At 43.1% G+C, this 27851-nt stretch overlaps 1 protein-coding gene across 3 annotated transcripts; it reads right to left on the bottom strand.

Annotated features, from left to right (window-relative positions):
* Positions 1-1138: 1138 nt before the first annotated feature.
* Positions 1139-27097, bottom strand: ppp3ccb (protein phosphatase 3, catalytic subunit, gamma isozyme, b). 3 transcript variants are annotated; one of them, XM_072454158.1, is made up of 14 exons: positions 26550-27096; positions 8361-8558; positions 8052-8176; positions 6885-6996; positions 6666-6811; positions 6126-6265; positions 5561-5638; positions 5389-5483; positions 5144-5269; positions 4947-5024; positions 4658-4742; positions 4212-4309; positions 3689-3715; positions 1139-2913 (listed from the first exon to the last, which is right to left on the bottom strand). In XM_072454158.1, exons 1-14 carry the CDS (start codon positions 26599-26601, stop codon positions 2729-2731), a joined length of 1545 nt encoding a protein of 514 aa, XP_072310259.1. In that variant the 5' UTR covers positions 26602-27096; the 3' UTR covers positions 1139-2728. The 3 variants fall into 3 exon arrangements, with proteins under 3 accessions (XP_072310259.1, XP_072310260.1, XP_072310261.1); XM_072454159.1 differs by having other exon boundaries at positions 1139-2904; XM_072454160.1 differs by lacking the exon at positions 3689-3715 and having other exon boundaries at positions 26550-27097.
* Between the last annotated feature and the right edge of the window lie 754 nt (positions 27098-27851).

The following is a 27851-nucleotide window of genomic DNA, read 5'->3' as shown; positions in this document are numbered from 1 at the left end:
GTCCAGTAGATTGAGTTAAGATGATGAACCAAACTGTTTTCAAATGATATGTCATCGGAACGGCTCAGATTAAATACACAAGCGTAATTTCCAAGTACTTCCAAATATACCACGAGTGAAAACGTCAGTGTTGTGCCTTAATGTGTGACGTGAATTATATATTATAATGGATAAAGGACATGTGTAAAGAGCTTCGAGCGTTTAGAAAGCCCTGTATTCCACATCTGTTCTTTGGACTTTTATTACTATTATTTTTTATTAGTTTTAATTGGGGATAGTTAGTATAAGATTTTTTTTACTCAAAATCCCAGCCCTGTTTTCCTGTTGACGAAGTTCATCATTTTCCTTCCTGGTTGAAGATGGGCAACAAGACGTGACCAAGGTAACGGTTGCCAAGCAATCATACAGTGAACAAGGGCCGAAGCATGATTAATTTACACAATTATTGCAGCAAATGAAGACATGACATTTTTTGTTAAATCAATGTTTAAATGTTGGAAAATGTGTTATTTCCATGTCAATTGTTTGTTGGATGGACTTTTCCGTCTGCATCGATCACATCTCAGCGCTACATTATACACCATTTTCTACTTTGTTTTTGTCTTTTCTTCACCAACTGCAACTTGACTGATGCAAAACTATGATAAATACTTACCAGTTCTTTACCACCAAACTAATTAGAAAAAACATAAAAACCTGTCCTATGCACTTAAAATCTAGCTCACATAAAACTGATTTGTAGTATTAAATTGTATTTTTAATGTATGCATGTTTGTCTGTTATCTCATATTTTCTATTCAGGCACTTCAATAACATCTGCCCATACAAACCTCTTCACCATTTGTTTAAAAAATACACTATGTTAGGCGGTAACTGACAATGCAGCTTTATTTCTACATTGTTTTATCATGCACTCAATGAAGTACTCCACTAACTGCAGGTGAATCGTGAAGAGGGCTTCTGTTGCTAAGAAACATATGGCTCTGCACATAAAAGCAAGGAAGCTGGCGATTTTTCAATGCCACTCGTTCTCCCTGGATGAAGTAACACAAAGCAACACCTCCTACGCCGCCCTTTGATTGACAGTCTCACCGTCCTTGAGCACAAAAAGCACTAATACTCATTCAACACACACAAGCCGCACTAAATTGCCTCTTTATTTGAATGGAGTAAAACATCTACAAACCTTTAAAGGCCTTGTCATACATGTTCTCAACAAAAGACAAAACTTTTTCCTCACCAAAGACAACATTTTCATGTCATTACTGAACATTCTGTGAGATATATATATTTTTTTTATTCAGAAAAGAGTGAACTTGCCATTCCCGCCCAAAATGCCAAGTATTTAATTCCCAACACCAACCAACCAATGAGCAAACACCCGAAACGCACCTAAATAATATTCTCATTTTCAGAGCACTTAAAAGATGATTCTGGTTCAAAAGGATATAGCATTTATTTTAGTAAAAAAAAAAAAAAGTGTATTCCGTTAGTTTCAGAAGTGGAAAAATCATGATTGAAATGCAAGCAAGTATTACTTGTCCAGATCTAAAACCCAGATCTCTGGTCCCAAAATATTTCCAAACTTCATGCAGCTTTGAACAAACCGGTGACATCGTCAGGTATGTTGTCATGGAAACATGACTAAGGCAGCTGAACTTTTAAAAAGGCGGCAAACAATCAGGCCTTCAACCCACCCACTGTAGCTTCTCGAGCTATTCCCCTCAAAGTGAACACTATCAAGAATTTATACATACACATAAATTGATGATCAGTTTTAACAAGCCAAAATTACACCAGAATAAAAGCAAACCACTTGCATATCAATGCATCACCTTTCCAGATCTTCTGCATGAAAAGCAAGTACTATGGGACCATAAAATCTGATTTGGAAAAAGGTCCAAAAACATGTTTTAGTTAAAAAATAAAAAAAATAAAAAAGAAGATTGAGTGTGAATTAATTTCATTTTAATACAACCACCAACCAAAATACAGGGCAATTTTTCAGACATTTCTTTTTACTGCAGAAACAATCACTATTCTTATCATTTATTAGTAATAATATCTCTGTTGTAATTTCACACTCATTTTCCATTTTGTTCCTTCTTTTGTCCCTTTTCTTTCTCTAAATAATTGAGCCTAAAATCTATGTGTTGTAAAAAACATCACATTGAAATGAGGAAATCATTAAAATATACATATAAATGTCAATACTTGCTCCTGAGAGCTCATTCACACTATCATTGGCATAAGAAAAGATGGTTTTATGCAGTGGAGGTTTCAATGATGATGATCTCATTTTGAATCAAGTGCTTTCACTTGTTCTTTTACATGGGTATGATCTCAGCATAGATACATTTGAATGAGCATACAGCCGCTGTCCTTGCCTTGCTAAGAACACTCAAAGCTGATAAAAAATGTTGTCCCCAAAAACAGAAGATCAAGTAGAACAGTTAGCACTCGACACATCAGTGTGGGCTACTAAGCATGTCCACCCGCTTTCATTTTCCAATTTGGTTTACTCTGGTTTAGTCTCTGGCTATGATGATAAACTTCCTAGAGATAATTAAATAAATTAAGCAGGGTGAAATGACCAAAAAGTCTCTGCATTGGGTCTCCTGTTCTTGTCGGGGGGGCATAGGATGAGAGTAAGCAGGAAGAGAGCGATGAGGAGAAGAAACAGAGAGGGTAAGCAGAGGAACAGACAGGGGGAGATAAAGGATAAGATTTAGGCCTGTGCATTGGTGCCGTTCTTGTCTGGGAGTCCAGTAGTGGCCGGCAGGTTGTTAAGAAATGGCGCACCCTCGGTTTGCTTTGAGTCGCGTCGTGGAGGCATCCTTTCATTGATCCGGTCCAGACCTCTGGCCTCTTCAAAGCTCTGGATCTTGTGCTGTGGCTTAAAGCCTTGAATAGCTGCAGAAACAACAGAAAGAGTGTCAAATCTACTTCAATGTCAAACTATATTTGCATAGACTACATAACTGGCCTTATCTGAACAGCAGTAGAGATAAGAAGCAGGTTCAGTTTCAACAAACAAAACTATTTAAAGGAGGCGAAGTACTTGCCAAATAAACAGCATTTGCAAGATTTAAAATAAAATGTTTTCTCCTTAATTATTTTCAATAGAAGCAGATGGGCCCTGTACCAGATGCACACTTGCAATACAATTTGTGCACACTGAATGTGCACGAATTGCATGCAGCTTAATAGATATTTGCTTGTTGTGGCAGTTGACACTAAACTACGATTGGTTAACTCCACCCATCACACGTTCAAAGCATGAGCGCTTGCCAATATTAAGGAGTGGTTTGAGTCGTGTTTGAATAATATACAGATCAGCGATAATAAAAGTCCCCACAGATCACAACTGATATGAAAAATTGCTGCTATGGCCTTTTGAGTTAATGTGCTTTCCAACATTTAACAGTAGAACAAGAGCCATTACGATGATAAAAAATAGTATTCATGACAGAACTTACTTTGACAGAATATGCGGAGAGCGTGCAAGGAAAACATGAGACATTTGAATTGATTAGTCTACTTAAACTGAGAACAACTTATAAAATAAATAATAATGAATAACACATTTTGCTTTACTGTATGGTATAATATGTAGTCATATAGTTATTACTTAATCTGGTTGAACTGACATACAGACATAGAAAGGGAAACAAGAAGACTTGCATACCTCGTGCTTCCTCTGCCTCTACGGTGGCTGTGTAAGCGTGAGTAGAAGTGCCATGCCCAAAACCAATGGAGAGAAAGTGGCAACATTATTGATCAATGCATTCAGTTAAGTCAATGTTAACACTTTAGATGATAATACAACCCTCCTCTCTAATTTAACTCTAGTAAAGACAACATCACAGGTTAGACGGTGCAAAGTCTGCAAACTGGAATCAAAAGGTTACAATGCACTTTAAAACAAAATTGAAGGCATTACATAGAGGAGTGTAAGCCACACAGCACTAGGAGGATTCAGAAGAGGAGCGGACTGGGATTGAACACATTTTGATTAGGATTACAAAATTATGCTAAGGTATTGTGGTACATCCGTTTAAATTCCCACTCTTTCCTCGGGCAGAGTTTCATGGACAAGATCTAACTTTACAGTCTGACGTGTTAATGAGTTTCTCTAAGGGGTTAGTGTTCAGTGGACGTGCAGACATTAGAGTAAACTAGATGCACCGATTGGCTCCATTTGGACTCACCGCTCTGTAGAGTCTGCCGACCTCCAGACAAAACTCCCATAGGCAGCGTCCCGGTGGGGGTCAGCCCTTTGAGCTGCAACACACTCTCATTCTCCTCTCTAGAAAACACACACCAGATTAGGTTTTATCTGCAGACGCAGTCACAGAGGAGAGTACATGTCTGATATACACAACCAATGTAATTTACCACACTGGGAAACAACCTTTCACATTTTCATTATGGTTAAACATTTTCAAACTAAGGGAAATTTATTTCTGACATACTTACAAATAATAAAGTAGGGCATGTGTAATTCAAGAAAAAGCCATTAACCTTATAAAAAGTGGAACAAGATAGGCAATAAGGAATGAACTCAAGAAGAGCATCTGGATCGATAAGTAACATCATTAATACCAAATTAAACAACTCTGCTCCCATTTTTTGCATTATTTCATGGCCAACACACCTGAGGACAGAGAAGACTCTGGCCATCTTCCCAATGGCCCTGATCTTATTTCTGATCACCTCTTTTCGCACAGCTGGAGTACCACCTGAGAACAAGACGCAGAATGTGGGGGTATAGAGTAAACAAAACTAACCTTTGTACTTTCACACTTAAACATAAGTATGTGCTCCAAAAGTGTGACATTTACCAATTGAAAAAAGCACATCTTGAATTGACAAAAAATGCTAAATGAAATCTATTCAGTTGGGCTTATAGTTATACACTCAATGTAAAAGTGAAGGTTTCCTACCCTCACACGTGTCATCTCCTTCAGACATGAGCTCATCATCAGAGCAGATATTCAGTACGTTCACCAGCATCTCAGTCACTGAAACACAAAGACATCACAAGGAAACTAGTATTAATGCATGACCATATGGATTGTAACAAAACAGATCCAGAGGTCACTTTATTTTGAACTAAACACTTGATTTGTACATTTCTCACCTTTTTCACCAACAAAGGGTAGAGACCAGGTGAAAACATCCATAAAGTTGGGGAGCCAATATGGATGAGGGGAACAGTTAAACTGCCTGATGTTCATGACATTATTCTCATATTTGAGAACTGCAGCTATGAACAAACAAGAACAAAGAATTGATCACATTTCCCTTTTAAAACAAATGCTGATAGACTCAGTTGCCAAGGTTTCCCAAAGCGTTTCCATGGTTTTCAGTGTGTCAGTGTTGTACCTTTGTTGTTGTATACATCCAGGTAGTTGGGAGCAGAAAAGATGGTAATTAAAGAGGGGAAGCCTGTTGTTTGGCTTTTCCTATACATTCGATACCTGACAAAATCAACAACACTGTCAATTCCACCTTAATGATAAACAGTTTGTGTGGCGTGGTCATCACTCCCACTCACCCTGCATCCTGCGCTTCATGTGCTCGTATTACAGACAAAAGATTATTGTTCATCAGGAAGTCGCATACTGCTGGGTAACTGGAAAAAAATAAAATCCCATGTATTGGTCAGTTTGCTGCTATGCAAGAATGTAGGCATTTGTATCCTGTAGCATTTTTTCATTCATTCTTGGACAAAGCGTTACGTTTTAATTCCATATTTTAAGATTCAAAACATCACATCATTAGAATATGGGCACAGATTTGGCATAAAAGTGGCTATTAGCAGAGGACACACATGACCCCAGTCCCAAAGGAAGCATCTGCCAGCACAGATCCAAACAAAAAGTAATCTAACCTAAAAAGTAATTAACAGCGGAGGAAATGAATTAAGGAAATGCTTCTATTTGGTAACGGCCTAATTACGTCAGTGTTCTGCTGCTTTACACTAAATGGGACAAGAAGTCACTGTCTTATAAAAATAAAAAAACAATGCAATCGTGACACTTATTAACAACTACTTCCTGAGATCAACGTTAATGAGCATACCAACACACAGAGTGAGAGAATTGTGAAGTTGGGGGCACCTGTAGAAATAGGAACAGCCTCGGACACTGTTATGGCTAAAATGTTCCTGGGTTTTTTCTGAGCCATAGTCCTCTCCGGGATCAGACCAGAGCAGGTCACACATGGGCCCAAACGCAGGTGGCTCTTTAAAACGGTCCAGCTGTGCACAAGACACATAAGAATATTACTCTTGCATCAAAAAGGAATAATATATTGGGGGAAATGGCCAAACAATTGTTAATTAGCAGACAATGTTCTAACTATATTTCTTCTAGCAGCAGACCTAAGCTTCTATTACCCATGCACTCTTGGGTAGACAACATACTAGATACACATAGTACATTAGTGCTTAAAAACAAGAAAACAATGTCCTGATACCAATTTGGAGTGGGCATGTGCCATGTAAGAGCTGTAATTTATATTCTGAGAAGATTGTACTTAAATGAACATCAGGACCTGGCATCAGGACATGTGTTCAAAACAGCACATTGCATAAGAGATCGTAAATATGCTTTAATACAATGCTATGCTAAATAATATATTGTGTACTGAAGAGGTACCTTTTGTATGTCACCTAGGCAGGTGATTTCAGGGCTCAGACCACCATGTACACAAAGGAACTGCTGGTTGAGGAGTGCAGCCAGAGGCAAGCAGTCAAATGCATCCATACATGCATCATATACACACTCTGAGTATTTTATTTTACCTAAAGAAGACAACAAGGTCAGAAACATGCCTCCAGCTCCAATGCAAACATAGTCTGAACAAAAAGGACTTACACTCCTGTTTAAAGGTGAAGTACTCTGTGAGATGTCTGCACTCGTGGTTTCCTCTGAGGAGGAACAGCGTGTTGGGATGGTTGATCTTCAGGGCCCATAGGTACAGCACACACTGAAAGAGGTCCATTCCCAGCAGTTTACATTAAAGACATTAAAGACACTTCACTCTAGCATAGGTGAACCCAACAAGTTACAGACGATACATGTTTGTGGATTTTCAAGTACCGGTATATTCTGTTGGAAGATCCAACTCCGGCCCAATTTCAGCCTTTCTTTGAAGGAGGAGCGAGCCAGATGCTCCTCATATCTATTTTACTAGATGCCAAGAGATTTTCCACTGCAAAAATCAACTTATTGAACGGGTCCTTTGGCTCCGAACAGACTCAAACATTTAATTCTAAGCTTTAGCTTTGTTTTCACAAAACCCACTTTCAACCTTTTGGCAACACACACCACATTTGTGTCTCATCTGATCACAGCACATAATCTTTACTCTTATCATTCTTTTGACAACCTTTTCAAATTAATGCTGGTGATGTATTAAGTTTGCTTTGTGATGTTTTGGAGACTTTCTGACCTCAAAAACCCTATCACTTGTGCCAGTGTGGACCAGTTTTGGACCAGCTGAACCATTCTCCCGACAGTATGTTAAGAAAAGTTACACATGTCCTTTTCCAGGTAGAAAGAATCATTATATTTTCTATTGTCTGGAACTTTCTGTCCGATGGTGCACATGTATTTTAATTGTTTTTGCAATTTTTTAGCAATTTGATCATTTCCAAGTTTTTGAAGCTCAACACTAAAAATGTCTCCTCTCAAGCATAGTTATTTTCCTAACAGTGCATGAGATGACACAGGTTTTTACAAATCCCAACAAGGAAGCATGAGAGCAGCCAGTAACAATGCCATCTATAGCTAAGATCCCCCTTCAGAGAACTCACAGGCAGAAGCAATCCTCCTTTTTGATTGTTTTGGAAATGGGACAGACTGGGCCTGCAGGCAGCGTTCAAGACAAGTGTCTACTCGCAGACTGTGTCAGTGGGAGTGGTATGTGCTCCACTATTTAAAGATGGGCTCAGAAGCAGCATGCGCACAATACCAGATATCGCCCAAATGTTAAATTTTAAATGGCACATGCAAAAATACAACACAGACCGTGTCTCCTACCTCAATACTGAAGTACCCTCGATCAACGTAGTCTCCCAGGAACAAGTAACGGGTGGTGCTGGGAGAGCCGCCCACTTCAAAGAGTTTCATCAGGTCAAAGAACTGACCATGGACATCTCCACACACTATTGTGCATTGGACAAAAAAAATGGCAAGCAATAGTTAGAAAATGTAAAGAAAATATATATATTAGTCATGAGGATGGATTCCACAGAAATTCACAGCGGCCCATACAGAAGCTTATTTGAGGTTGGGTGATCTGTGGTGGGGTTACCAAGGCATTTAGTGATTGACATCTCTCCGTCTCACCTGTGATAGGAGCTTCTACTTCCAGCATGCACTTCTCCTGGCGCAGGATGCTGGCTCCTTCATTGATGATTCGCAGAGCTGCCTCCTCCTCCAGCCGACCTTCTTTAACTAAATGAGCCTTGAGCGTCTCTACGCTGGGCCTTCCATCCACGTAGAGGTCTTTGACTGTCAAGCGGTTACCAGGAGGATATGGCACCGCTAAACACACAATACGGTTGAAAGCATTAGCAGAAAATAGAGACAATCTTCACAAAGTGACTGCATCCTTTTCTTTAGCTGGCTTTAGCCTCCATTTCCATTTGAAAATGTTTGATGTTGGTGACATTCAGTCCATTCTGATATACATTACAGTAAATTCAGTCTTCTTTAAATCCAGTCAGGTAACTACTTTTAGAAGTCTTTAATTATTTTATTAAATCCGCGTGGATGACTGATTACAAAGACATTTTCTTGACCTGCAATAGGAAATAACCAGGAGACTTTTATTTTGAAACATAATGTAAAGTAATGAGCCATGAAAGCTTGCGTAAACCAAAACTGAGAACATTCATTTTAATCAAAAATCTGAGCACTTTGTGTGATAAAACGTGAATATATGATTATATTTCTGTGATGTATTTTATCTGCATAATAGTGATATTTTATCTGCATCATTAGTCTAAGAGAAGAACGGGTGTGTGACAGCATTTGTTTGTGAAGGGGTCATAAAGATGGGCCAAAGAATGTTGCCCCGGGGGGGGGGAGTTGCACCCCCCTTGCAGGCTTTATCTCTACGGAAAAATACCAAGTGCCTTGATGTGAGGCTGACCAATGAGAAATGTGACCCGCCTATTCCAGAATATCTAATAAAACCAACCAGCATATGGCTCCCTGGAATAAAGCCGGTTGGATGCAGATCGCCATAGAACAACAACAACAACAACAACAACAACACAACAACGAACAATACCTCGTGCACTTGGATGCCAACTGCCATAAAAAACTACAACGACAACAGTTTGGATATTACGGCAACATAGAGGAACGCCTCGGTCCGTATGACGGGGAAGAAGAAGAGGAAGCGTGACCTGGTCGGTGACGATATGAACAGCGGGGAGGACTCCCCTGGAGCCACTGATCCTGTGCAGCGTAGGGCGTCTTCTTGCTCGTCTATGGAGGGCTCTCTCAGTGAGGAGCAGGGCGGGGGGGTTGCAGATGTCGGGGATGTGAGTTCAGAGTGTAAGGTGTTCATAAAGCTCGCGCTGGATAATGCGTCCTTTAAGGGGTGGGATCCGATGGCGTTGACAAGGAGCCTGACTGTAGCTGTGGGAGTGGTCAAGCATGCGAGTGTCCTTAGGGATGGCTCGCTGCTGGTTGTGTGCAAGGACGTGGCTCAGCAAAGGAAGGCGATTGAAGCTAAGTGTCTGGGTGGGAAGGACATTCTTGTGTCTGATGCTGTAAGAGGCACGGTCAGGGGAGTTATAGTAGGCGTCCCTACGACGACATCTGTGGATGACATAAAGGAGAATTTGACTGGAGCTAAGGTGGTGGATGCTAGGCGGTTGAAGATGACCCGGGATGGGGTAAGGTGTGACAGCCTGTCGATAATGATTAGATTTGAAGGTGGGATCCTGCCTCGTGTGGTGTGCGTTGGGTACATGCGCTATGGCGTACGCCCATATGTTCTGCCGCCCCTGCGTTGCTTCAAGTGCCAGCGCTTTGGGCATATTGCAGCGGTCTGTAGAGGGAAGCAGAAGTGTGGTAAATGTGCAGGAGACCACGAGTATGGGAAGTGTGACGACGGAGCAAAACTCAAGTGCTGTAACTGTGGGGGAGAGCATAGCTCTGCCTACGGGGGATGCGTGTTCAGCAAGAGGGCTGCGGAGGTGCAAAAAGTTAGAGCCTCTCAAGGCATATCCTACGCGGATGCGGTCAAGAAGGTGTCTGGTAGTCAGGTGACGGTGGATGCAGTGGGGGCTGCCAGTGCTGCTGGTGTCCTAGGCGACAGGGGAGGGGGCAGCGTTGCCCGCAGCCAGGGGGAGGTCCCCACTGGGATGCCCGTGAGTGTGGCTTCCACGGGCAGAGGCCCTGTGGGTGCGGAGGATGTACTGGTTGTGAAGAGGAAAGATTTCTTCCTCTTTATAGTGGAAGTGATTAACTGTACTGGGCAAACCAAGAAGAGATCCGAAAAGACTAAGATCATCGCTAAGGCTGCAGGGAAGTACTTTGGAGCTGGGGGCCCCGAGTGGACGGAGATAGAGGATGCGCTGCGGGAGGGCGCCCTGCCCCATTCTGGCAGTGGGAGTGGGGGGGCTCCCGATGCGCCGTCAGGTTCCGGGGGCTCATAATGGCGGTGGTTGTCTTGCAATGGAATGCGCGTAGTCTTCGTGCTAATGGCCAGGAATTTAAGCATTTTGTCTCTACCTTGTTGAACAAGCCTCACGTTATGTGCGTGCAGGAGACTTGGTTACGACCTAGGTGGGGTTTTGGGATACAAGGGTATGTGTGTGTTAGGAATGATAGGGAGCAGGGTAGAGGCGGAGGTGTGGCTGTGTTTGTCCGAGATGACCTAAATTACGTTGTTGTCAGTGTGAGTAAAGCGCCGGAGGCCCTGGCGGTGAGGGTCTGGCTGGGTGGTGAAGCTGTTACTGTGGTTAACCTTTATAATCCGTGTGGTGAGTTAACGCTAGAGTCCTTACATAGTATCGGTAAGGATGTTCGGGGAAAGGCCGTGTGGTGTGGGGATTTTAATGCGCATAGCGCTTTGTGGGGCGGTAGTGGTACCAATAGGTATGGGCAGGTGGTAGAGGGTTTTATCAATCAAAGGGAGTTGGTTTGTCTGAATGATGGGGGTGGGACCCGCTATGATATGGGGACCGGTGCGGAAAGTGCAATAGATCTTACACTTGTGTCCAAGGAGTTAGCTGGTGTTTGTAGTTGGGAGGTTCTTGGTAATCTTTCTTTTGGTAGCGATCACTATCTAGTCCGCACCGTGATTGGCTTTGGGAGCTGTGTGGTCAGGGGGACGAGGATCCAGAGGTGGCAGTTGGCAAGGGCGAACTGGGGGGCTTTCCTGAGGAAAGCTGATGATGGTTCTAGGGTTCTGCAGGAAGGAGGATTGACTCAGGTGGATGATCTCAATAGTGCAATTGTCTCGCTCATCACGCAGTCAGCGGTAGGCACGATTCCTAAGAGTGGTGGTAGTGGACATAGGAAGCGGGTGCCGTGGTGGACTGAAGCATGTGGTCATGCTGTTAGGGCGAGAAATGCGGCGTTTCGCCGGCTAAGGGTTGCCCACACTGAGGGTGCCCTCATTGACTACAAGAGGGCCCGCGCTGTTGTGCGGAAAACTGTGAGAACGGCCAAGAGTGCCTATTGGAGGCGGTATTGTTCCAAAATTGGGAGAGAAACGCGTCTCGGGGATGTTTGGGGGATGATTAAGCGGATGCATGGGGTTGAGCGCCGTCGTGGGACCCCGGTCCTAATACTGAATGGTGTTGAAGCAGTCAGCGACGTTGACAAAGCTGAACTGTTGGCCAGCACCTTTGTGTCGGTGCACAGCTCTGACAATCTCTCACCTGCGGAAAGGCACTACAGGGAGAGTACTTTGGCCCAGAATTCTGAGCTGATTGGGCACCAGCCTTCGACTCAAGATGACCTTGACCTTCCGTTTAGTTTGTTTGAGCTAAGGAGAGCACTTTCTAAGGCGAAACAGACAGCCCCGGGTAAAGATGAGGTGTGCTATGACATGCTCTCTCATTTGACTGATGACACGCTTGGGCTAGTCCTGGGTCTTTTCAACCGTGTTTGGGATTCAGGTTGTGTTCCATCTGCGTGGAAACAGTCTACGGTGGTGCCGGTTCTGAAGCCGGGTAGGCCAGCGTCTGACCCTTCAAGTTATAGGCCGATTGCCTTGACGTCGCAGCTCGGGAAAACGATGGAGCGCATGGTTACCGAGCGGTTGGATTACTTCTTGGAGAGTCAGGGTTTGCTTCCCGCGCACCAGAGTGGTTTCCGTAGGGGCAGGAACACCATGGATTCCGTGTTGTGTTTGGAATCTGATATCCAGCTGGCCAGGGCTCAGAAAGAAAAGGTTATTGCGGTGCTCTTTGATGTGGAGAAGGCGTACGATATGGTTTGGAAGGATGGGCTCCTCATTAAGCTGCGGAAGTGTGGTGTGAAGGGTAAACTGTTTAACTGGGTCCGGAGCTTTCTGTCTGGCCGGCGTATCCAAACCAGAGTGGGCGCTGCTTACTCTGGGGTCTATGGGGTGGAGAATGGGATCCCGCAGGGGAGTGTGTGTAGCCCTATCTTGTTCAATGTTATGATTAAGGACATCTTTGACGACGTGGATGGGTCTGTTGGGAGGAGCCTTTATGCTGACGATGGCGCTCTATGGGTGAGAGGGAGGAATCTCCGGTTTTACGAGGCGAAACTGCAAAGGGCAATACAGCAGGTGGAGCAGTGGACCCTGAAGTGGGGGTTTAAACTGTCCGTACGGAAGTCTCAAGTGATCTGTTTCTTCAATGGACATAGGGACGTCTCCCTTCGACTGCATGGGCAGGTGCTCGAACAGGTCAGGGAGGTGAGGTTCTTGGGGGTCACCTTTGACGAGAGGCTTAGTTGGCGTCGGCACATTGATGAGGTCAGTGGTAAATGCAAAAGGGTGAATAACTTGCTTCGTTGTCTATCCGGCCAGGACTGGGGGGCCAGCAGAAGGTCGCTCCTGGGTATTTATCGGGCCGTCATGAGGGCGGCTATTGATTATGGCTGTATAGCCTACATGTCTGCGGCTGAGACTAACTTAAAGAAGCTTGATGTGGAGCAAGCCCAGGCCTTGCGCATCTGCTGTAGGGCTTTTAGGACCTCCCCTGTCTCGGCGCTGCAGGTTGAGTTGGGGGAATTGCCGTTACGGCTCCGGAGGCTAGAACTTCTGTTGGCTTACTGGGTGAATGTGCAAGGTCATACGAGCTCTCACCCGGTGAGGGACTTTCTCAGGGTTGATGGGGGGCAGAGTGAGGCTGGCGGTATGATTTTCAGCCAGGTAGGAAATGCGAAGGCGCGGCTTGCGGGGGTTGGTGATCTGCGTGTGAGCCCGTCGGTGGCTTTGTCTGCTATAGCTCCGTGGAAGTTTGTCCCGGCTCCTGTTGATGTTAGCTTGCATGGCAAGCTTAGAGGAGTCGCTGGGAGGGCACCGCAGTTTGCCGTTCAAGCGCTCATCGATAAGCACTCAGGTGATGTGTTTATTTATACCGACGGGTCTAGGGATCCTGAGAGTGGGCGTACTGGCGCCGCTTATTTTGTGCCTGACCTGGGGCTAGCGGTCAAGAAGAGGTTGACAGATCGCCTTTCTGTTTTCACGTCGGAACTTATAGCGATACGGTTGGCGTTGGAATGGGCGGAATCTGCTTTGCAGTGTTGCGGCATTGTGGTGGCCTCTGACAGCCTTTCTGCATTGCAAAGCATTAAATCTGGGAAATCGGATTGCAGACAGGATGTGTTGAATGGCATCTTCTGTCTGATGCTCTCCCTGTCCAGGAAGGATGTGAGGGTTTCCTTCATTTGGGTCCCTGCGCATGTGGGGGTGGATGGTAACGAAATGGCTGATGCACTGGCTAAACGTTCCCTTCGGCGGCCATCAATTGATGTGGCGGTTGAGTTAAGCAAATCTGAAATCAAGCCTGTTATCAAGAGTCATGTGGTCGGCCTTTGGCAGGAATTTTGGAGCCACTGTGTTACTGGACGGCATCTCTATCACATACAGGGTAGTGTGGGTCCTTGCGGGTCTATGGGCAGGAACGCGTGGGAGGAAAGGGCCTTCGCCCGCATGAGGATTGGCCATACTGGACTCAATTGGTCACTGAGTAGGATAGGCAAACATCCGACCGGTCTGTGTGGTCACTGTCGGGTGCCAGAGACTGTCGAGCATGTGCTGATTTGCTGTGAGGCTTATGATAGGGAAAGGGCCGGGTTGGCCTTGTGGTTTCGGAATAATGGGCGGGAGTTCAATCTGCGGAACGTTCTGGCGATCCAGTCACAGGGTTTGTGTCAGGCTGTGGTTGCTTACTTATGTAGCACAGGGCTGGGTAAACGTTTATAGAGGTGGGGGGTGTTGGAGACTGAGCCGAGGATGAGGAGCAAGAGGATGTTCTAACGCGCTTGGACTTCATGGGCCTAGAAACGCCAAAGTGATGGAAGAAGGACTTCTAAAGGATAAAACGACAAAGACGTCCCATGACCTCATGGGCTTTGTAAAACAACAAAGACGTCCCATGATCTCATGGGCTTTGTACTTCCAAAGCACCGAACGTCAAAGAGGGCGAAGAAGAGTCTCCCTGGAATAAAGCCGGTTGGTCTCTGACACAACAACTATTCTAGTCACAAAAACACATCATGACCTCATGGGCTTTGTAACGCCAAAGCGATGGGAGGAGTACTTTTACGGACTACGACAGAGTCTGAGGACTACGAAACGTCTGAGGAATAAAGTCTGGCGGTAATGCAACACTCGGATGCCAACCGCCATAAAACAACAACAACAACAACAACAACAAAAACGGTGTGAGACGCGGGGGTGAGACGCAGGAGGGTCAGCCAGGCTCCTTACAACGGCCTGGCTGACACAGTCCCCGCGTTTTCTCCCATGCATGCCACACAAATGTCTGATGTTTCTGTGTCGTTTCATATTCTAAGTTGAATTGTGTTCTCTATGTGTTACGGAATAGCATCGGGTGTATGTCTAATTCCCTGACATTTTCTGGTCCTATCGAGCCGGACGACAAGCAGCCCCTTCGCGGAGATTGACGGGTGAATCGGTGAAGTCTGTGCACAGCTGAAAGAAGTCCACTTTTCCCGTGGCCGCCCATCGCACCTCAGTCTCCGCGAGGAGAGCGCGTCGTTTCGAAGCAGCAGGAGAACACAGGCGACAAAGAAGGTCAGACAAAAACTTTGTGTGTGAAAAAGAGTTAGCCATAAAACGTTTTATGCATTAGTTTGATATTTACTGGAAAAATATTGTAGACTTATGGACGAGATAAGTTTCTCACATAAGCAAGGCAGTTAGGTATTACTGAGGAAATACGCAGTTTAGGTATTACTGAGGAAATACCCAGTTTCATATTACTGAGGAAATATTGTAGGCTTATGGACGAGATAAGTTTCTCACATAAGCAAGGCAGTTAGGTATTACTGAGGAACTACCCAGTTCAATATTACTGAGGAAATATGAGTGAATGTAAGCGCTGTGCACGAGCGTAGTAAGTAAGAGAGAAGTGTGAATGTGTGAATGAGGATTAATAGTGATTAACTAACAAGTGTGAATCACAATTAATCATACAAGGGTCACAAGGCGTTATTCTGAGAGATCTAAAATTTGCACCACGTTTATGTCCGGAGGAATCTAATAAGGAATTTTCTCTAGAAGCTTGACATTGACCGTGACTGTAAAGCAAGTAGCATTTCTCTCAGACGACCGAGACCACATAATGCCAGAATTATCACCCCAAACTGTAAAAAGACAAAGGAAAAGTCATAAGAGGATTTTGGAGGGAGACTTCCAGCATGCTCAGATGACGTGGCAGAGAGGGGGAGATAAGGGGGGTCAACAAGGCAGGAGAATGGGGAGAAAGCAGTTCAGAGGACGCTCTGAACTGATGAAATAAGTAAAACTAAACTCAGCTGGTTTTAAATTTTAGTATTTGAGAGCTCTGTAGAACAACTTAAGGGTTTTGTTTGATTGACAACAGTCAATTATAAAGATTTTATTAAACTTGATAAGAGATGAAGATGAATTCAGATTTTTATAGATGGCCAATTTTTTGGGGAATGTGATCACAGACAGGACACTTCCTGTCCCCGACATAGAAGACAAAAGTTGTGTTTTTACGGTATCGTGTTTTTTGTGTGCACCAAACAAAGCCATGTTTTGTTTTGTTTTATTTTTGGACATGACAAAATTATCTTTTTGGACTTAATATGTAACCATAATGCATGACTAGATGAAAGTACAGGACGAAAAGACGGAAGTGTTTTTGAATTTAGAATCAAATACAGGCACAGGCCTGGAAGTGATAATGTGGGCAAATGAGTGACTACTGATGTTTTTGGACATAGGAGTAGAATGAGTAGTGAGTAAAGTGATAGTAAAAGTTATATCAGTAACTTATTTATTTGTATTATCATGAGGAAACCTCGTATTGCATGTAGACGTAAGTGAGGGAATAAGTTAAATAGTGACGTGCCAATGTCCTCCTTGGAAAGACATGAATGGGTCATTAACTAAAGACAACAGGACACCAAGTCATAAAAGATAGCCAGAGACAACAGGGGCTATTGACTGGCAAATAATCTGGAGAGGACTCAGGATGGAGCAGATGTCGTTATCTTTACGTATCACAGTGACAATTAAGAGCAACACCACCTCAGGGGGAGGGTTGACGTGATGGGTAATAAGGAGAAGAGTTAACATTAACAGCGAAAGAATTTGACATTCTAAAAGGAATTACCTGAAGGATTGTGGAGATTCAATCAAGAATTGAATAGATTTAAATAAGACAATATCATCTAAATTTAGACGCTATAGAAGTTATGAAAACCAGTGATAACAGGAACTTAACATTACAGGACTCAGGACGGAGTCAGGACGGACCCGGGGGGAGGAGTGTAATGCAGAAGAATACATTTTATGAGACCCGCAGATTACCTGAAGATAGTGAAAACTAAACAGGGGGATGGGTAATCAATGCATGAGTTTAGAAGCAGAATGACAGGGACATTATAAAGATAACTAACTGGAATCCCAGGGGATGCAGCGTCTGATACTTATATCAGCAGCAAAGAGAAAGTAAAAGCAGGTTACAAGTGAGGGTAAGAGTAAGTGAAAAGAGAGAAAGAAAAAGCAGGTTTAGAAATTTGGAAATGGGTGTTTCCTCCGTTGCGAGAGGAAGAGAGAGAGAGAGACAAGGGGAAAAAAGGGTTGATACAAAATGATGTGCCTTATAACCAAGGGGAAGGTTTAGAATCATTTTGATTTTTAATACACATATAGACTTGCTAGAACAAACTAATACACAATGTTTGTAAAGCACCACATGAGCAGGTGTGAGAGATTGAGTTTGAATCTCACCTGAAGCACATATAGAAGATTAGAACATATTACATTAGATGGGTGACTTTATTCAGGCCACACCACAGAGGAGATGTGAAATTATTAATTATGTGAAGAATTCTAAGTTGTGAACTGACCCTTATGGCCAGCTCAACGGGGGAATTATTGAGATAATTATTATAGTTTGATGTATTTGTATTGCACACGTGGAGACCAAACATTTAGAGTTTGAAACATTTAGAGTTTGAAACTTTTAGAGATTGAAACATTTAGAGTTTGAAACATTTATAGTTTGAAACATTTAGAGTTTGAAACATTTGGAGTTTGAAACAAATGGTGGTAAAACAGATTTACAAGTTACAGATCGCAGAGGCAGTATCGGATTACAGACACACAGGGTGGGAGCCCAGCGCCGTGGAAGGGGGGGCTCAGCCAGGGATGTGACCACTGAACTGTGAAAGGTCAAGAGGTGCCATTGCGGAGTGGAGTGACAGACGCAATTCCATCTCTTCCTTGATTACATACTGGATTAGTGAACGTTGTAAACTATCTGGATTATTGAATTTTGTTTAAATGTAGAATTGTGTAGAAGTTTGAGAAATGGGCAAAGCCATTTATCAAATGGAGGGATGTACGTGTAAACAAATATTCCGAATCAATAATTACTAAAAAAAAAATTGTAAACAAGAAAACTGTTTGAAATACACTGAACTGTCGAAAAGACTTTGTTTATCACCACAGCAGAACGTGTTGGAGATGTGGTGTTTACAGAAACGAGCCAGGTGGACGGAGCAAAGTGGACGGAGCCACACCGTGTCATCCTCACACCGACCATTGGAGGGACGAGAACATGGGTGCTCTCATGGGAAAGTGAGAGAAATGTCTGGACAACACAGCGGCAGATCCATAACATCGCAGACGCAGGACTTCGTTTGTATGAGTTTTGTCCAGAGTCTACGGTAGAGTACGATACTCTGCTACGATGAACGAGAGCCAGAGGCTACGGTGCGCAGAGTACCATACTCTGTGGAAAAAGAATCAACAGTTATCATCATCACAAGCGATGACGATAATATGGGTGCTGAACACCTGTATTATGCACGGGACAATCGGGACAATCGGGACAAGAGGGACAATCGATCAACATACACAGACATGGGAATATAGAGGGAAGAAAATAAGTGATCAACTTGAAGGAAGGTTATGAAATGTATAATGTATAATGTACAATTGACATGACAGTAGCTGAAGAAACACAATGGCATATTACACCACAGCCACAGTTGTTTGCACTAACTAAGAGAGTTTTTTTATCTGCTACAACATAACTACATGTAATGTTAATGAGATTATGAATTGAGATGGGAAATGTACCAGTTCATATGTGTCATAGGTGTGACCGAAGCGAGCAGCGGGAGGAGGTCTCTTAAGGAACCAAGAGAGGACGTATGGTGATGTGGGGACACTTGTGGGACGTTGTGCCTATGTATCCCTTTTGTGGCCAGCCATGGTCATAACAAAGACCAGCATCACCCAGAACCATACCGCAGGGTCAAGGTCGAGAGGTTAGTGGACAATCTGGTCCCAGTAGCACCTGATACTACGTATTTGATTCTATTGGGGTGTCCAGAGAGGTCCCTGACGAGTCAAACTGACTGACCAGAGAGCAGCGGGTTTGAGGGCCTTCCGCTTGTACTTCTATATTTCCCATCACACCGCACAAATTATAGACAAGATAAATTGTCTGTTTGTCAAATTACAGAGATTGACCAATCTGACTCAAAATTTAGGACAGTAATGCTGTAGAAATGTTGTGGGCCGAGAGAAAAGAAGTGTGTTCAATGTTGAAAAATGTGCATTACTTTTTGTGTGTAAAAGTGTCATTTTAACACTAATATGAAAGACATGTTGAAAACTGAAAAGAATAATGTGTTTAGCATATGATACAGAGACTAATGCTTTGATAAACAGAAGGGAAATGTGATAAAACGTGAATATATGATTATATTTCTGTGATGTATTTTATCTGCATAATAGTGATATTTTATCTGCATCATTAGTCTAAGAGAAGAACGGGTGTGTGACAGCATTTGTTTGTGAAGGGGTCATAAAGATGGGCCAAAGAATGTTGCCCCGGGGCAGGCTTTATCTCTACGGAAAAATACCAAGTGCCTTGATGTGAGGCTGACCAATGAGAAATGTGACCCGCCTATTCCAGAATATCTAATAAAACCAACCAGCATGGGAAAAAACGGTGTGAGACGCGGGGGTGAGACGCAGGAGGGTCAGCCAGGCTCCTTACAACGGCCTGGCTGACACAGTCCCCGCGTTTTCTCCCATGCATGCCACACAAATGTCTGATGTTTCTGTGTCGTTTCATATTCTAGGTTGAATTGTGTTCTCAATGTGTTACGGAATAGCATCGGTGTATGTCTAATTCCATGACACTTTGTCATTCTGAGGGGAGCTCATAAGTCAGTCAGTGTGCCAAGCTGACGGGAGGTCAAGAACCTCACAATACAATGCAAATCCATATACCAGGGTACACAGTACGAAACTTATTACTTATTCAGATACATGCATATCTCCAAGAACGTTTACAAAGTTTGTTTTTATTGTGCAGGATGACTAAATTCATTGCAATTTCTTGGTCACAATGCCCTGAATATCAGATTCAGAACACAACAGAACTGAATTACCTTTTCAGTTCAGCAGCTAGTAAGCAGAAACAAATGTATGACTCTAGACGGTCAAGAAGTCTGCCATATTGACATTTTGAGTACAGCCCTAGTACAGTATAAAATGGTTAAAAATAAGCAGAAGGCGCCATGGAGAAATGATGATTTGGTCAGGGCACAGAAAAGGGAGTGCCACCGGGCCGAGCGGAAATGGCGCAAGTCAAAGCTCCAGGTTCAAAAAGGGATTTACAGAGAGAAGTTGAACATGCACAATGTCATTTTATGTAGAACTAGGGAAAGATATGTTTCTGAAATAATTCGAAGCTGCAGTAACAACTGGCGTGTCCTGTTTGCACAGTAAAAGGATTAACAAACCCTTTAAAACTCACAAACACGTGTCCGCCTGCTGAACCTGTCAGCGTCTGTCAGAGTCCCGCTCCAGAACCGCTCTAGTCCCGCCTTCTAGTCCCGCCTTCTAGTCCCGCCTTCTAGTCCCGCCTTCTAGTCCCGCCTTCTAGTCCCGCCTTCTAGCCCCGCCTTCTAGCCCCGCCTTCTAGCCCCGCCTTCTAGCCCCGCCTTCTAGCCCCGCCTTCTAGCCCCGCCTTCTAGCCCCGCCTTCTAGCCCCGCTCTCTAGCCCCGCTCTCTAGCCCCGCTCTCTAGCCCCGCTCTCTAGCCCCGCTCTAGAACTGATCTAGACCCGCCCCTGAACTGATCTAGAACTGCTCCGGAACGATCTAGACCCGCCCCGGAACCGATCTAGACCCGCTCTGGAACCGATCTAGACCTGCTCCGGAACGATCTAGACCCGCTCTGGAACCGCCAGTTCTGGATCGGGGCTAGAGCGGGACTAGAGCGGTCGAGTCCTGTTCTAGACCCGCTCTAGTCCCGGAGAGACGGCGAAGAGATGATCCAGAACGGAGAGACGGCGGCGAGATGATCAAGAACAGCGACACGGTGGCTAAGGACGGTTCTGCTCAGTGCCAGAAGAGGAGTGGTGATCTATGTGATTGACATGGATCAGTTTGTGTTAAATGCTTGATCAAAATAAGACCAAACTTTATTTTTAATGCAGCATTTTATTTTTGAGTGTCCCATGTGGACTGGACATATCTAGAATAGTGAATGACACCAAATAAGTAAATACACTAAAGCTCGCCTATGTACCTAAACCGCCAACCTTCCTGATAAGCCTGTTCTTTTTTGTATGACATAACATGATTACACTACTTTTATCATCTCAAATTATGTGCAAGTGCTTCACAAACAAGACTTGGCTTGAATATAAGAGAATCAGATGCACTGGAATAAAACCCCGAGGCAAAATGCCACACAAAGGCAGGGAAGAAAAAACTTGCACAAGACTTGTAAACTTGTTTGTTAAGAATGTGTTGAGATTCTGCCCTGAATGGCAAAGACAATACAGTAAAGCCATTTCATACAGACACATCTAGTCATGTTTGGAAGCCGTCTTTTGTACAATTGAGGAAACAAAGGCCTGTTAAACATAGTTTAGGATGCGGTATTTAAGTGATTGAAGATAAGTCTTATTGGCTGTACAGAGCTAGGAAAAGTAAAACTATGGAATCAGCTTCCAATGTAATCAGCTTAAGTAAACCTAGGCAGCTAGGCCCAATATTTCCACCTGCAGAGTACACCGTTAAATGTGCATATGATGATAGATAAATACACTCTTCTAGGATGCCTACTCATACAATTATGTATGCATAAAGGGGGAAGGCAGCTTAAATTCCTTTTCCGAGCTTGGCTTGGTCAAATGTCATAAGCCAGTCAAATGTAAGCAAAACAGACTGTATGTTTCGATTATAGAGCACAAAACTATGCAAAACACAAAATTGAGCCTCTCTTCATGAGGAGCCAGTATCATCAAGCATGTGTATCAACTATGAGCAATTTAGAGCATAAACTGTCAAGAACCAAAACCCTAAATCTTGATCAAACGTGACCGGAAACACTTTAATGAGCAGCCATTCTTACATAACATGGGATTTTTCTGAAGACATAGATATGACTTGGCAATTATTTTTTGACCAACCTCAAAGATTAATAAATAAGCACACAAGTTTAGGGTGAAAGGACAAAACAACCCATGATTTTCCTCTTAAATTGGAAGCCTTCTTAGAGAAAGGGATATTGCTTGAGCTAAAGCAAGAGAATCTAAGACTGGTGTATCTGTATCTGACCAATAAGGGACAAAATCAAATGGATTCTGAAAACCCCTTTGGAGGCAAACGTCTGGATTATTGCTCTTTAAACTTTACTGTCCATTGGTAAAGTTCTTAGTGAGCTGAAATCCCTGGGCACAAATAAGGCCCAGATATCCTAGAACCCTTTTGTTGAAACTGGCAGTTGATTATAGGAGAGCCGATAATGCACATTTTTTAGATTTAAGCTGGAAATCTGAATTTGTACTCCTGCTGTTAAAAGGTTGTGATCCAAGTTAAGTCAACAACTACAGGCCTATTTCTAAACTTTGCGGTGTAGCCAAAATTCTTGAAAAGCTGCTCAGCATCCAGTTGAAAGACTTAGATTAGATATCATAAGCTTATTTTATCAAACTTTTAGTCTGTTTTAGAAAGAAACACAGAATGGCCATGGCTGCTCAAAAGTCCTTGAAAAGGTTGTTTACCAACAGCTCACAGATTCTCTCTTAATAAACAACTCATTTGATGTTTTCCAGTCAGGTTTTAGACCTCATCACAGCACTGAGACTGCTCTTATCAAGGTGCCAAATGACATCCACCTGAACACTGACACGGGCAAAGCCTCAGTCTTAATTCTGTTAGATCTGAGTGCTGCTTTTGACACTGTCGATCATGGGATCCTCTTACAGAGACTAGAGGACTGGGTGGGCATCACTAGCACTGCCCTAAACTGGTTAAGGTCCTATCTGGAAGACAGGAAGTACTTTGTTGAAATTGGTAACTTGTGTCTCAGACCACATGCCCCTGACCTGTGGAGTGCCCCAAGGGTCAATCCTGGGTCCCCTTCTGTTCAACATCTACATGCTGCCGTTAGGTCAGTTGAAACGCAGTCAAAATGTGTCCTATCACATTTATGCAGACGACACTCAGAACAATGTTTCACTGACGGCAGGTGACTATGGACCAGTGGATTCACTGTCACTGCATCCAACAGATCCATGTGTGGATGAAAAACAACTTCCTCCAGCTGAACTCAGACAAGGTTGAAATCATCGTCTGGCCCACAGAAACAAAGAGAAAGTGTTAGTGGTCACCTCCAGAGTCTCACTTGAACTTTAACAGCCACATTGAATCAATAACATCAGCAGCTTTTTACAATCTAAAAAAACATTGGTAAAATCAAAAGTACTGTGTCTAAACCAGATTTAGAGAGACTTATCCATGCGTTTGTCTCCAGTAGATTAGACTACTGTAACGGCCTGCTCACTGGCCTCTCCAAACGAGCTGTAAAACAGCTGCAGTACATCCAGAACGCTGCTGCTCGGGTCCTGACTAGAACCAGGAAGTACCATCACATTAGTCCTGTGCTCAGGTCTCTGCACTGGCTCCTGTGGCTCAGAGAATAGACTTTAAAGCAGCTCTGCTTGTGTACAAGTCTCTCCATGGCCTAGCACCAAAGTACATCTTGGATATGTTAGTGCCATATGAACCATCTCAGACTCTGAGGACCTCAGGGACCGGCCTCCTGCTGGTGCCCGAGTCTGGACTAAATATGGACCGGCCTCCTGCTGGTGCCCAGTCAGGACTAAACATGGGGAATCTGTGTTTCAGTTTTATGCAGCTAAAATCTGGAACATTCTTCCTGAAGATATGAGACAGGCCTCTACTCTGACAATGTTCAAATCCAAGCTAAAATTGTTTTGTTTAGCTGTGCATATGACTAAAATTATTTTCTTTGCACTCTTCTCTTTTATGTCTTAAAATGTTTTGTAATTTCTGTCATGTCTTTGTGTTGTGTGAAGCACTTTGAATTGCCTCATGTACAAATTGTGTTCTACAAATGAAATGTTCTCACCTTGCCTTGCCTCTGGACCTTAAAATATATTGTGTTGCCCTTTTCATTGACTTATCTAAGGCTTTTGACACTGTAGATCTTCAGCTTTGAGTTAGAATCCTGAAGCTGCATGGCATCTCTGACCAGGGCTTAAACTGGTTTGCCAAATACTTAACAAATTTCTCGCAATGTGTGAAATTTGAAGGTGTGAGTGTCACCAAGAGAGTTTATCAGGGTTCCATTTTGGGAACAATTTCATTCTCCATTTATGTAAATAATCTTTGTGCTGAGCTGTCTGATGTCATGTACCATTTTTTTGCAGATGATGAGGTACTTTACTGTTGTTCGACATCACTGGAAGGGGCCATTGAGTCTGCCTTTGTTGTAGTGCAGTCTCGCTTGCAGTCCCTAAAACTAGTATTGAATGCAAACAAAACAAAAGTCATGATCTTCTCACATGGGCATGCCATACAAGATGATATCCCTCCGATCATGACTTCAGTTTCGTTTGCTTCACATTTTAAAGCTTTATATTGGGCTGAGAGCTCTCTTTTAAAGCGCACTTACAAAACCTGGTTTAAAAAATTGAAGATGACACTTGGTTTCTATTATCGTAATAATTATCCTTTATCGTAATTATCCTTTAAGCCCAAAAATGTCTGGTAATGGTCACTTTTTGCATCTGTTGGATTATGGCGATGCCCTATACATTAATGCATCTGCAGAATGTGTGAAATCGTTGGCTACTGTGCATCACCGTGCTTTGAGAATTACAAAGGGTTTTAGGAGACCCACCACTCTGAACTCAATGCCAAGACTGGATGGTCTGCTTTGGGTGCCAGGAGGTTCACACATTGGATGCTTTTAGTGTGTAAGGTTATATGTGGCTGTGCACCTTCCGAGTTGTGTGCCCTGGTGCAGAGAGCAGAGGATCATTGTGCCCTGTGTGCACATGATCTGTTTGGTTTGTCTGTCCCTCATGTGAAGACTGACTGGGTGAAGCAATCTTTTTCCTATGCTGCCCCTGCAGCTTGGAACTCCTTACAGTCGAGGTTGAGATTGCATGAAATGGTCTCAATTCGGGGTTTCCTTACAATTTTAAAAGACAAAGAGTGAAAAAAAAATGTTTTTAATCTTTTTAAATGTAGATTTCACCCTTGAAAAAGAGGTCTTGATCTCAATGGGTTCGTACCTGGTTAAATGAAGGTTAGTGGGGGGGGGAATGCTTCAATTGAAGGAAATAAAGTAAGGATCTGTGAAATGTAAATGTATAAAGAGGTTTACAATAACCACAAATTCTTATTGAATTAGCCACAGTCAACTGGGTTTATCAAATGGAGGCAGAGCCTCAGTGCAGAAGGCCTGGTCCCTGTGGTCAATCAATCATGAGGAGAGAACCATAATGCCAGCCATTGCAAATGGCCAGTGATTACAATTACCACTGTTTTTTTCAGGAGGTTTTGCCCGAATGGCAAAAGTAGATACAAATCTGAGTTCTTAAACTAGGTCCACAGATTGATAATGATTATTCTTTTTTTTTTTTTTTCCCTCAGACGACTACAGAACTGAATCTTTTTCTACAATTTCCACTGTAGTTAAGGCCAGAGCATGACACAAGATGTACTATATACACACCCTCTCACCAACAAGACTGATACAGCATAATCTGATGCTTTGGTTTACTGGCAGGTTTATATGGAACAATATGAACAATAAGTTAAAAAAAAAAAAAAAATCCAAACAATCCTAAATGTAGAGTAGGATACTTCCAGCTCAAATGATAGTTTTCATTTTATTATCAATCTAACAAGTTAGATTTTAGAGTTCAGCACACAATTATCAGTAAACAATTCTGAAGGGCTGGAAATGAGATAGATTTGGTCACATTTTAAATACAGCTGTAAATCCAACATGTGGGTCTTTCAAATGCGTCAGAATGCCTGTGAGGGTGTGTTGACTGCTGAGCTCAATCCACTAAAGGTCTTGTCGCTCACACGGCGTCGATGTAAACTCTTGACTGGCTTTGTCAGACATGTCTAATTAGCTCAACATTAAGTCTTCTCAATCCATTAATTGAATCATGCACATCTACTACTGAGACATGGTGCACTCAACCCAACAACAATACTCTTTAACTTACATTAACATATACCAAGTTATTATACGGACATTGTTATTAAAACTAGAGGGACAATGTAGGTAGGTACTAGCACTATATGCAAATACAATGCGTAGATATGTATATCATAACAATCATCTAAGCTCATCAGATTTCGGCAATACGCAGTTAAATGTGATTGATTATATTGGGTTTGTCATTCGAAGAGCTTTCAGCTGTTCCTCTAATATTTAGCAAACTGGGTTAACTTCCTGCACCGACAGTAATGGTCAACTTGACATTATTTAGCGTTAACGCATATGATCCAAACCTTTGATGGGTCGTTCAGTGGTGGAGATCTTGTTTTGGTCTTTCGTCGACATCCTCTGATCAGGACAATTAGAGGTAAATTAGCTGAATTCCTAATCCAACTTGATGGATTCTTCTAGCTAGCCGCGCTAGCTGGAGTGCGCTAGCCGCGGTAGCTAGCTGAGTTTCAGCAGCGCCGCACTGAGCCACACAGACGAGCCGCAGGCAGCACTTCACCTGACGAGGGAAGGGAAAGGGAGATATACTTCACTAACAAATGAACGCGTCCCCCTATGCTTGCTGCAGCACCGTGCAGTGGCACTAAAACGCTGTCACTTGACGGGGAGAAGTAAACGAGACCAGGAAACAGTCCCGGGAGCGCGGATGGCCGATTCAAGAAGTACTGAGCAGTGCGTCAGATCATTACTCAAGTTTATCCCTTTACTCTTGGACGAGGTGCATCTATTACAGGCCGCCGGGCTTTGCTTTTTGTCGTGATCCGATGTGTCGTTCAGACCCCTGTCGGATTACAATAATCCGCCGCAAGCGGATTTCCTACAACATGGCTCAGAGCGTGGGTTTGTGGGTAGTGTAGTATTTAGGCTACGGTAAAACTGCACCCATGTCTAATGTCTGCTGATAAACGGTCTGGGGTACTTTGGAATATTTGGGGTGTTATTTAATTTAGTTTATATGATAGTATAACATTTTGTGATTTCAAAATAACCGTTAAATGGGACTACATTAGCTACCACAAACAACCATCATGCGTTTGGCACGTCATAACAACTGCATAGCACCCCCCTGTGGCATGTAGCGTTCACGACAACTTCTGTTAGACGTTCTCTTATATAATGCGCGGATATTTCCTGTCTTCCTTTTAAATTGGGAGATATTCCGGGAACCACTTCGGTCAGACTGTGTGAAAACCAAACTCAGATTAAAGTTTCAGACAGTGTGGTGCTTCCAATAAGATTCAAATCCCTGCCAATGTTGATCACATCATGTGAGAGGTATCAATAACTTTTGAAGTCCTGATATTGTCCTGATATTGTTTTCTTTGTTTTTCATCATCCTTTTTAATTAGTCAATTTATGCTCTCAAATATGTTGATAACAAATATACGCAATATCAGGGGTATTATAAAGAAACATGTAGTTATCAAAGGCATTTGTTGTTGGAGAAATAGGTTCAATGTAAAGTTGAAATTCAATAAGACAAAATTTAAATGAGGGCTTCTTGGAATTAATCTTGTATTTAATGTTTAATATGGTTAAACTATTAGTAAGTTAATTTTATAGAATTGATTCTTTTAGCCTACGCA

Source organism: Eucyclogobius newberryi, unplaced genomic scaffold, assembly GCF_026437365.1.
Source record: "Eucyclogobius newberryi isolate DKJ021-1_F unplaced genomic scaffold, fEucNew1.0.hap1 SCAF_2, whole genome shotgun sequence".
Classification (NCBI taxonomy): Eukaryota; Metazoa; Chordata; class Actinopteri; order Gobiiformes; family Gobiidae; genus Eucyclogobius; species Eucyclogobius newberryi.
This window is presented reverse-complemented; position numbering and strand designations above follow the sequence as displayed.

Coding starts and splice junctions, on each gene's coding strand:
- ppp3ccb (XM_072454158.1), bottom strand. CDS start 26,601: ATGTCGACGAAAGACCAAAACAAGATCTCCACCACTGAACGACCCATC. Junction 6,997..8,051: donor GAGGGTACTTCAGTATTGAG/GTAGGAGACACG, acceptor GACCTCTTTCAG/TGTGTGCTGTACCTATGGGC. Junction 5,025..5,143: donor ACCCTTTGTTGGTGAAAAAG/GTGAGAAATGTA, acceptor TTTGTGTTTCAG/TGACTGAGATGCTGGTGAAC.